Raw genomic sequence first — 11,995 nt, forward strand, 5'->3', positions numbered from 1 at the left:
TTGACCATTTCTAATGCTGATGATGGAAGAATTAAAATTCTGAAGGTTGGCACTCGGTGTTGAGGGGGTTATCAGGTCAACCCACAAATTTTTGCATGTCTATGTTGATTAGTATTAATATCAACGAGGGGGCTAGGAAAGATCTGCTCACATTTTGGGGTGTAAGATAGTGAATATTCTATGTACCTATCTAGGCCTCTTGATCTGCTATGGTGGGACCTCAAAGGCCTCTATGGGATCCCATTGTTGAAAAAAGAGAGAAGTGGTTTTCATTGTGGAAGAAGAAACTGTCATTGGGTGGCATAATTATGTTGATCAAAGCTGTTCTGTTTAACTTGTCCCTTTATTTAATGTGTATATGTAGGCCTCTTGATCTGCTATGGTGGACCTCAAAGGCCTCTATTGGATCCCATTGTTGAAAAAAGAGAGAAGTGGTTTTCATTGTGGAAGAAGAAACTGTCATTGGGTGGCATAATTATGTTGATCAAAGCTGTTCTGTTTAACTTGTCCCTTTATTTAATGTGTATATGTAGATGTCTTGCTAGGGTTATTAGCCGTATTGAAAGCTTTTAGAGAAATTTCAAATGGAATGACTCTGATGAGAGTAGCAGATTTTACCTGGTTAGATGTGAAGATGTAGTGTAATCTGCAGGAGGTCTGAGAATTAGAAATCTAAAGGTGATCAATAGAACATTGTTTATCAAATGGATGTGGAGGTTTGGAGAGGACCGATCTCACTTATGGCAAGAGGTGATTGCTGGTAAATATGGTGTGGGGTTTGGGGATGACACCCAGTTGATGAGTAGTCACAAGGGGATAACTGTGTGGAGGGATATTATGAGAGGTTGGTCGTTTTTCCAAGAGAGGTTGAGCCCGCTTGGGTGATAGAATCAAATTTGTGATAGATACTTGGTGTGGTCTGCGAGCCTTGAAATATGAATTCTCGGACTTAATTCACTTATTCAGGATGGCGTCTGAATAGGACGTTTTGTGAAACTCCTTCAGCAGGGAAAATGATAGGGTTAACTAAAGAATCGTGGTTCATTGAAACTTTTTCGACAGAGAGATCATCAGGGTCGCTGCTTTAATGGGTATCCTAGAGGTGACATTTATAAAATAGTTTGTAGATGATGGAAGAATTTGAAGGTGGAAAGCCATTTTTTTCTACCACCTTCTGGTGCCAATGTCACCATCCTTGTCTGCTCTCAGAGCTTGAAGAAATACATTCCCTCTTAGTTTGCGCCTTTTCTTGGACGGCATGGCCAGACAAAATCCGTAATGGGCCACCTTCAAAGTCGCAGGAAGATCATAGTTGCCCATTGTGTCATGTACTGACAAACGGAGACCGTCGATCATTTATTCCTTCATTGGAGGATGAAGCCATTTGGGCCTCAGTTCTCTAATTGTTTGACTGGCCTGGGTTTTTCCTTGCTCATATAGATAATTGTTTTGAGGAATGGTTATTTGCTCCTATATGGACTATTTAGAAGGAAAGAAAAGAATTGAATCTTTAAAGGAGCCACCAAAATCCTATTTTATTTGAGGCATTTGAGGCAGCAAATCTCCTTTGATTGTGCCTTGGGTTAGCAGGCTACCTGAATTTCGAGCTATTGAGCTCAATACCTTATGAAGAGCGTGGGATTTGACTTATTAAGATTATCTAAACACCTATGGCCCCAAAATCCACCCCTCAAGATTTTATCAAGCATAACTTTGATGGGGCTTCCTTGGGAAATGTGTTATTTGGCAGGAGTTGGGGGCCTTCTGCGTGAATTGGTAGGACCAAATGAGCATTCTCTAGTCCTCCAGGCATTTCGGGCGGTATCAATGCATAAGTGCAGTCTTTCAAAAGAAAAAGAAAAGAAAAAAGAAATCGCTTGGAAAAAAAATTGTAATTTGCTTCTAGTTTTTCTTTTCCTTGTTTTGCAGCTTTCTCTAGTCTCTCTTCACACCCTTCCCTACTTTTAACATGGTCTAGAATGGAAACCTTATGAATATTACGGAAGAGGTTGAGAAGCTAAATAGAAAAATGGTTCATTAGGTTCTATGAAGGGTCCATATTTGGATGGCTATCAGGCTCCATACGACCATTCATCATCTTCAAATTACATCTTTTGCCAAAACTAATTTTATTGGAAAGTCGAATTAATCGTTTAATAAATTGAATTATCGTCAAATTGTACCCTACTTGCTACTAAATTCATACTGTACACAGTTTCTAACTAGTGAAAAATCAAGATTTTGAAAACTATTTTCAAAAAGTCCTTAAGTACTAATTTAATGAACATACCTGTAGGCAGTAATTTTTGTTACCTAAAGGGCTCTTTGGTTGCCTGATGCATGTTCATAGAACAATAATTTAGGTTCTTCAAAAAAAAAATTCAAAATTCAAAATTGTTTTGCCATTCAGGTTGTTTTTCTTTTCTTTTTTGCTATATCATGATTTCAAGGACTAATTGGGATATATGCTTTGCAAAATAGGGTTTTGTACATTAAAAGGTTCTTATTCCTAATTAAAAATCTGCAAGAAAAACACTTATTTCTAATGAGAAATAGCCAAGAACTGTTCTTATATGATGGATGATGCCCAAAGAAAAATGAGGTTAGAAGTACAAGTGGGCCCACTTCTTAAATGATCCATATCATTTCTGTTAGGTCACACATCTAAATCCATGCCAATCAAACGAGCCTAATCTTCCAATTTAGGTTGTGAATACAGATCCTGTAGGCTATGTTTTGATTGCAAGAAAAACATTTCTCATGGAATTTTTTTTCACAGGAATTTCTTGCTTTCCTCAATTTAGAGGGAAATAGCGTGATTATTATTATTAATTCAGAGGGATTTCTTCATAAATTAAAGGCCCCTCTAAATAAAAATTGAATGAAGTTGGGTCAGACCCTGTTCGGGCTCAGGGCGGGTTAGGGCTCACAGGCCAAACTCACACCCCTAGATGAAAGCACATGTGGAGAGGAGAAAGACAATTTATAGAATGCATAGGGATACATTGAGAATTACATGAATATGTGCCACATCTTTTATGTGCAAGAATCATTTTCTATTCTGTTTTGTATGAAAAAGGGCATAATATCAATGATCTGCCACGTGTCCAATAACGATTCGCTTAAATTTGGGAAATGAGAAACATGACTAGCTGGTCGTTTAAAATATAAAAAAGGGTGGCCTATTTGAGGCCCCACACATAAATGGTGTGCCAAAGAATTGTATGCCTGCTCCCTTCTTTTAATAATCACAGTCCAATCTTTTTTAACATGATTTGCAATGTATGGGGTGTCTTTATGAAAACAAGGAGTTTGGATATCATTTCAAATTCTTTGTATATGCATATATGTGCTTACTCCATACGGGTTTTCATATGGTGTACACACTTACATGCATCTACAAAAAAAAAAAACTTAATGGGCCCTAGCCCTACTTTAATATATGATCCAATCTGTTCATTTGATGGGCCTAGCTTCAATGGGCTGTGCCCCTAAATTTGCCACGATCTTAAACTTTTGATATGAATAGATTAAACAAAATGTCATAATACAAAAACACTATAAATTGGAAGGTTAGGATCTTATGGAAGTCACTTTCTCCATTTAATTTGGGTCTAAAAAAATTGAACGGTTTGGATCATTCATAGTGGGTTACACAGCATACGATGGAGAGCATAGTGCTCTAGGCCTCTAGGGTTCAAAAGTGTGCCAAGAACTGAATAAAAAAATTAGAGGTTTTCATAAGGGGAAAACATTTATTTATTGATATTTTATAGAGTAAACAGTTATGCGCTTGAGCTCATATAGCTTATCTGCGCTCGAATGCAGGAAACAAGGGCGGGCCCACATTTTTTGTGTGATCCTAAGCATTCACTTAAAAGGCCCCATCATGGATGGGCTGTGTACTAAAACTCAGCTCCATTGGATCATCTTAGGGTGTCCATTTGTGGGTGAGAAAATGGACAAATGCTGTTTGTCCACAAATCTGCCCATTTTTCTCACCCCTACAAATGGAAGGGTTAGGTTGATCCACTAGCTAATTTTTTGAACACACCCCATACATGATGGGGCCTTTCAAATGAATGCTTAGGATCCCCCAAAAAATGTGGGCCTACCATGTTTCCCGCACTCGAGCGCAGGAATTGTTTCCTCTATTTTACATGGTGTGGCTATAAAGTCTAGTACTTTCAAAAAGTACAATGGATGTAAATTGGTTGTACCCTGTAAATCTTTTTCATACTGTGATCCTAATCCTCCATTTGTTGAGGGGATGGAAACCTCTTCAGATAAGACGGTTAGGATCATCCTATAGAGATGATTTTCAGGTTGTACCCTGTAGATAATTTTCATACGGTGATCCTAACCCTCCATTTGTAGAGGGGATATAAACCTCTTTAGATAAGACGGTTAGGAACATCCTTTACAGATGATTTTCAGGTCATAACCTATTTACATTATGGCCCAACAAATCAACGGTTTGGATCATCCTATGAAGAGGGTCCCTCTGTACTTTTTGAGAAATCTGTTATTCCTAAATCTTATCTCGATTGTAAATTTAGTTGGCTAATGTCATTTAAAAAATTGGGTTGTCATGCACTTTCCATTTTTCTTAAGGGTGCGTTTGGATTGCCTAAATCAGAATCCGGATATGATTCCAATTCTGCCCGATCCGATGTTTTGGTCACAAAAATAACGGAATCAAGGGAGATGAATTGACATTGGGGCGTGATTAGAGGGGAGAAAATGCTGGAATCTTTTACCAGCCCAAGGAGGTTGTATTCTGATTCCACCCCGTTGTAATGGAATTTTTATTAGAAATTGACAGCATTTTTTAATCTCCCTTAAACGGATTGAGAAAAAAACATAAATAAATTCAGTTAAAAGAGTTTCAGGTCCACCCAGCTGGAGCCCACCTACCCACTACAAAGTGTTTCAACGTGACACATAATAGAAAGGAAAATTAGCTAGACCCAGAACAGCATTGTGATAATCCCAAGATGAACTTATCCAAGCAATCCCAAGAACAGCTTATCCAATGATTTCAAACCCCATGGTGAACAACCCAATAATAAAAGTGGTATATTGCAACACACATGGAGAATGTGTGTTTAGACATTGATGGGGGCTTTTAGATTAATGGGGCATATTGATTAACATAAATAAATCCAATAGCAATTTAGTAAGTGAATTATAATGTATATGAAAAGTGCATTGAGACATGGTTTCATAAAGTTCTCTTTATTTTTTTTAACATAGCATTGAAAAAAAAAAAAAACATGAAACTCTACAATGGCTAGAACAGCCCTATTATAAAAAGAAATTAGGCAAAATAATCTTTTACAACATCTCCCCTCCTGCTTTTCTAAGAGGATTTCAAATCAAGATACACTAAATTAAGGGCACAAGGTTGATAACACACCTTTAAAAGGGAAAGCCAGCAGCCTCGAGCTTAGGCATCTCCAATGGTTCCTGGAGAGAGGGATTGATGGGAAACAACTCGCATTGCGCATAATGCAACATTAGCTGATCCACAATAACCAAGGCGACCATGGCTTCCACCATTGGCACAGCTGCAGCACCAGCAAAAACACTCTACATGAATCTCTTTCAACATGATTAAATAGAAGTGAATGACAATAAACAAGAGTGCTTCTCTATAGATAAATTTAAGAAACATACCTCGAGGTACAACACAAGGATCATGGCGACCGCGTGCAATGAGATCAGTCTCATGTTTGTCTCTTGTTACCGTGTTCTGTTTCTTCTGTGAATCATCACATAACATCCCCAGAAGACGAAGAAATAAAAATTATCAGTAAGGTGAGAAAACGTAAAGACAAGCCAAAAAGGAGATTTTTTAAATGCATAACATGGAAAGAAATGCAGTACAGAAAAATCAAACTTACTCCGATTGTAGAAGTTGGCTTGAAAGCTACTCTCATGGTTATGGTTTCACCATTGGATATTCCTCCCTGAATGTATATGAAAAACAATATAAGCCTAATAAACTCATACAATGGAATTGTAATGGAAAAGATAGAAAAAGAAAGAAACTTGCCTGTATTCCACCTGATCGGTTAGTTCTTGTGCGGATTCTCCCGTATCCATCTGTATAAAACTCGTCATTATGCTCACTCCCCGTCAACAAAGTACCTACATTAATTGACATTGACAAACAGTTAAAACCCAAATGTGAATAAATATCATATAAAGATAGCAGCCCGGATGGCCGTTGGCCAAATGTGACAAATGATTAAAGAGCAGTTTTCTATACCAGCAAACCCACTGCCAAATTCGAATCCCTTAGTTGCAGGTAGTGACATGACAGCTTTAGCAAGCTGTGCTTCAAGCTTATCAAAGACTGGTAAGCCAAGCCCCTGAAATAAAGAGGCAATTATTCATATCGTTTGATCTTTTGTGAGAAAGCTGTAAAACATGCAGTGGGTCAGAACATAGAAACATATTCAGGCCAAGCTCTAGCAAGAGGGATTTTGTGTGTGTGTGTGTGTGTGTGTGTGTGTGTGTGGCGCAAACTCTAGTTAGCCAGGAAATGAAAATGGGTAGAATTCTTACACGTGGAACATTCCGAACTACACATGTCACAACACCCCCAACAGAGTCCCCTCGCACACGGACAACATCGATGGCACTAATCATTTTCTCAGCATATTCAGGATCCGGGCACCTAACAATATTACTTTCTACCTGGAAGAATTTGTAAGACCAATTAACTTGAACAAAGGAAGTACTATAAAACCCTCAGCAGATAAAGCCAACATTTGTATCACACCTGCTCAAGTGTCACAGTCTCATTGTCAACTACTCCCTCTGGAAGTACAACTTTATGCACTTGGGAAACATATGCCAGAACCTGAAAACACAAAAGATAAACTCAACAAAGAGCACTTATGTGTGACCAAGACCACTTGTACAGTTATACTGATGGTGTGTGTAATCCCATAGATTCATTGGTTGCAAGGAGTATTCATCAAATGTAACCAAAAAAAAAATGTTTAACTGTAGAAAATAAACCAGTGATAGATTAGAATATTATCCATAGCCTACAATGCAAAATTACAGAACTGTCCATAAGGTACAGTTTTTCTAGTCATACATTATATAAAAGCATATATCAGCAGTTGCATGCAGGTAGTAAAGATAGCTGCACGCATCCTTACCTAGACACGCATGCATGTACAACATCAAACAATATAGGTATTGAAGACAAGATACCTCATAATTAGTTTCAAATTTCGGCCGAAATATATTTCGGTTTTGGTTTGCAAAATTTCTACCGAAATGTTAAGGATTTCTTCAGAAATTACCGAAATTTCCATCGATATTTTATACATTGCGGTGGAAATTTTTAAAAGACCTAAATTTTGATTTCGGCCAAAATTTCCACCGAAACCGAAATATTTCGGTGTTGGTGGTGGCCGAAACTGACACCAAAACCGACATTTAAAACCTAAACTAGATGGTGCAATGCATGATCTCATATGTAAACTAATATCATTTCCATACGAAGCATGATGGTGCAATGCATGATCTCATATTTTATTACAATATCATTTAAAACCTTAACTAGATGGTGCAATGCATGATCTCATATGTAAACTAATATCATTTCCATAAGAAGTTATCCCAAAGAAATTGTAATAAGCCCACCTCTGTTCCTGATTTGAGCTTGAGGATCTGCTTTGCAACAGCTCCCGGGATAACTCTCCCAATGGTTTCTCTTGCTGAAGATCTCCCGCCACCCTACACTTTGGGCAGAACAAGTTCCATAGTTATGTTCATACATCCAATAATTGTGATTTAGCTTCCAGTAAATTCAAAAATTGTCTTCAAGACTGATAGTGAAACCATTAATTGGTTGGAAAATAAGGGCACCTGCACTGATCTCACGCCGTATTTAAAATCATAAGTTGCATCGGCATGCGAAGGCCTATATGCTTTTGACATTTCACTATAATCCTGCAAAATTTTGTTGAGGATGGAAATGGTTGAAGTCAACAGAATTCCATGAAGATACCAATAAAATAAATGATGTAATAATCAGGTTAGGACCTCATATTATAAAAACCCCAGTTCCCAGGGGATACTCACATTTCCTCTTTGATCGGTATTTGGTACAAAGACATGAATGGGAGTTCCTGTAGTCATTCCTGCACATTTTCTCCATCAGTTAAATTGATGGTAGAAGAACTTCAAATCCAACACATGTAAGACAGGTGACAATTAATTATGCGAGGAGACAATGCCTAAAAAGGAATAACCAGGAATATCTAACCTTCAGAAACTCCTGAAAGAATTCGACATGTATCAGTCTCTTTTCTGGGGGTAGTTATTCGACTCTGCCCTGGTCTCCTGGGTACAACAGTAAGTTTATTAGCATGCAACTACATGGAAACATCTCATCGACCATGGTATTTAAATGGCTTAATTAAGGTACGACTGTACGAGGCAGCTGGATGCTGCAATCATGGTTTAACTTAAAGTATCAGTCAAATGGAACTGGTTCTTTTCAATCTGAAAAAGGTATTGCTACTGTCTCACAATGAGAACAATTGTGATATTATTTTGAATACCAGAAATTTCTTTATTTATCGTAAATAATGATGTAATGGGTTATCTTTATTACCGCCATTTGTTGTAAGGGCAACCCAAATAGCGTTTACCGTCCCATACATGATGTAACATCCAATAGTTTAACTATAGATCGCTGCAACAATATTACACTCTCCAACGAAGCAAATGAATCATGCAAAGACTTGATACTAGATACAGTTGTAGCAGTATGAGACAGTAAGTGTGCCAAAGAAATTACCTCCTATCCAGGTCTATTTGAAGTTCAGCTTCTGAAATGGGAATTCGAGGAGGACATCCATCAATAACACACCCAACACCGCCACCATGGGATTCACCGTATGTCGTAACACGAAATAAGGTCCCAAATGAACTTCCAGTGCCAGCGTGTATCTCTGGTGTTCCAAGAGAAACATGTAAGATTTTAAACAATTAAGAATTATGAATACCAAGCAGACAAAGGTGGTAAATTAACAAAAAATATATCAGTAACTGAAACATCTCATGTCGTGCAGTGTCAGAAAGTAAACAGAACAAATGATGTAAGAAGAGAAATTGATTTATGAAGGTAGCGGGATTGAAAGAAAAACCAGTGAGAACCAGTGAACCACCCAACACAAGCATATCACAACATGAAACTCAGGACATGTATCCTAAACATCGTATCCTAAACCAGTGAACCACCCAACACAAGCATATCACAAGATGAAACTCAGGACATGTATCCTAAACATCGTATCTTCCTGCAGACAATAATACCTGATCTCCTCCAAAGGGCAAATACAAGCTCTAATACCCAGATAATCTACTTAGGTACCAAACATCGTATCTTCCTGCAGACAATAATACCCGATCTCCTCCAAAGGACAAATACAAGCTCTAATACAGAGATAATCTACTTAGGTACCAAACATATAATGTGTATGTCTGATGCAACACTGTAACTATGGTGTACCCTTGCTGTATGTGGGTACCATGGTACAAGTAAGAAGTTCTAAGATACTAGAAACTTCACACTAAACATAGACAGTAGACTGAGCTAATCCAGAGGAAAGAAATCAGAGTAGCTAGCTTTCTAGAAAGTTATGCCCACAGTTAATTACTCATAAAAAAGGAAAGAAAAGAAAAGAAAAAAAGAAACTTGATACAGAAATTCAGATGAAATATTAGAAACAAATGAAATGTTAATCAGGGTATATCTCGCTTTAAATTGATCAAAGTCATAACAAAGTATGGGTAAAGAAATTCTGCATCCAAGTTCAAAAAGCCCCCACATGAGAAATACGAAAAAGTGACCCAAAGAAGAGCCGTTTTCTGGAATTAAAATTGAAGAAATTAATCAAGGTCAACACAAGTTAAAATGATGAGAAGTTCCAAAACACATTTCACGAATTTCACATTAAAAAAAACAGAAGAATCCAACAAAAGAGATCTAGGAGCTCAACTAGCTTCTGTAAATTACATCCCTACCTCCTAATCAAGACATGAAGCCCCACACAATAAAATGAATAAAGTTCTGAAACTTGTGACCGAAATCCCAGGTGAAAAAAGTAGATTGAATCAAACTAAAAGGAATTAGAAGTTTGACTAGCCTAAATGATCAGAAGCAAGATCAAAGAGTGGTTCTAAACAGAAAAAGAATTATCAATTTGTCGTCCTAGAATAAAAAAAACTCACACGAAACTAAAAAAAAATTACCTAGATTTTTAATAAACCAGAGATATGTGAATGATTCAGGATCAAAAGCAGTCCTCAATAGCAGATCGGAGAATCCTCTGATATACTACATACAAAATTTGAGCTGGAAATAGAAATAAACGTCTAGATTTAATAAAAAATCGAGTAAGGCGATTGGATCTGGATCGGAACTAGCTGTAAACAGCAAAATTGAAGACTACCTAGGTCAAAATTGTAAGATGAATAGCAAAACATGAGGTAAAAATTTCGAACAGGTAGAAGTTACATAACTGAATATGTGAATCGAACCTTTTCTAAACAGAAAAAAGAAGAAGATCAATTCAGAAACTTAGATCAAAAGCTTAAGATAAAAAGCTTCACAAAGATGTGCACTTTCCAGAGAGAGAGAGAGAGAGAGATTCACCTAGCTTTCTTGGAGCATCGTTGCGATGTGTGATGGAGATCTGTAGGGAGGGAGCAGATAATCTGCTGAGATTGGAGGGATGAAACCCAAGAGAAGAGCCTCCATCGGTTCTCGTAGGGTTGAGAAAGGGTTTGGAAGAGAGAGAGAAGGCCATAGCTAGCTGTGGATGCGTTGAGAGGAATTGGGAATTACAGACTTAGAGAGAGAAAAAAAGAGAGGGATTTGTTAAAACTTAAAAGGACCGTGAGGTTTGGTTTGAGGCACGCTATCGTACACCTAACCCTCGCCCCATCTTTGTAGGGCCTTGGGGTTTGGTTTAGAGATCCCACATGTGCTTCAAGTGATGCTATGGAGACCGGCTACCTAACCATTGACCGAACCGGACCAATCCTTACATGCCACGTGCACATTGAGAGGAAAAGGGCGAGGAAGAGGGCTTTAAGCTTTAACCCCCTCATCAGATGTAAAAAATTTTAGGTAGTTGGCCCGCATTAATCATGACCGTTCAAAAGATGGCCTAGTTGAGCGTCAAAATTTTGTTTTGTATAACTTCACAGCTTTTCTAGAAGCCCCAAAACCCTAAAACTACCTCCTGGTATCCAGTCAATCAGGTCTCAGGAGAGGCAAGGGAGTTTTTATATGATGAAAGGCCTTATAGTCCATTACTTTCCAAAAAGTACCGTACGGCCCACACCATAGGATGATCCACACCGTCCATTAGATGGGCCACCCAGAAATCATTCCCATAGGTTGATCCTAACCCTCTATAGATCGGATGGTTAGGATCAACCTATGGAAATGATTTTTGGGTGGCCCATCTAATGGACAGTTTGGATCATCCTATGGAAGTGATTTTTGGGGCACTACCTATTTATGGACGGTTTAGATCATCTTATGGTGTGGGCCGTACCGTACTTTTTGAAAAATAATGAACTATAAGGCCTTTAGTCGAATAAAAACTCACGACTAAGGACATTACTCTATAAAAGGGAGACCAAAACTTAAGGTATAAATGTTCGATCGCTCATTTTCACTTTTGTGAGACTCTAGGGAGCTAATCTAGTACTTGTTACCCATTCTGGGACTACATCAACCTTTTCAACTCGGACCAGTCAATAGCAATTGCCGCATTGATGAACGACCTAAAAGCTCCTAGGTTCAGCTTCTCCCTAGTCGACCATGATACTCTCTTCTCCCTCTAATTTGGTGGCACCAAAGAGTCCCTACATTATTTATGCTTGTAAGTTGTAACTAGATTAAATATAAGGCAGCTTAAGTCTGAGCGCAGGTGTATGTTTCTCTGAA

At 38.0% G+C, this 11,995-nt stretch overlaps 1 protein-coding gene across 1 annotated transcript; it reads right to left on the minus strand.

Annotated features, from left to right (window-relative positions):
* Positions 1-5,175: 5,175 nt before the first annotated feature.
* On the minus strand, positions 5,176-10,965 carry LOC143892296 (chorismate synthase, chloroplastic-like). Its single transcript, XM_077396811.1, has 13 exons — positions 10,691-10,965; positions 8,831-8,984; positions 8,294-8,370; positions 8,110-8,168; positions 7,894-7,977; positions 7,669-7,761; positions 6,791-6,871; positions 6,574-6,705; positions 6,275-6,377; positions 6,059-6,153; positions 5,907-5,972; positions 5,680-5,764; positions 5,176-5,570 (listed from the first exon to the last, which is right to left on the minus strand). The coding sequence occupies exons 1-13, from the start codon at positions 10,842-10,844 to the stop codon at positions 5,422-5,424; spliced, it is 1,332 nt and encodes a 443-aa protein (XP_077252926.1). The 5' UTR covers positions 10,845-10,965; the 3' UTR covers positions 5,176-5,421.
* Between the last annotated feature and the right edge of the window lie 1,030 nt (positions 10,966-11,995).

This window comes from Tasmannia lanceolata, unplaced genomic scaffold (genome assembly GCF_043159265.1).
Source record: "Tasmannia lanceolata isolate RefF3 unplaced genomic scaffold, GAP_Taslan_0.1 ptg000015l, whole genome shotgun sequence".
Lineage (NCBI taxonomy): Eukaryota > Viridiplantae > Streptophyta > Magnoliopsida > Canellales > Winteraceae > Tasmannia > Tasmannia lanceolata.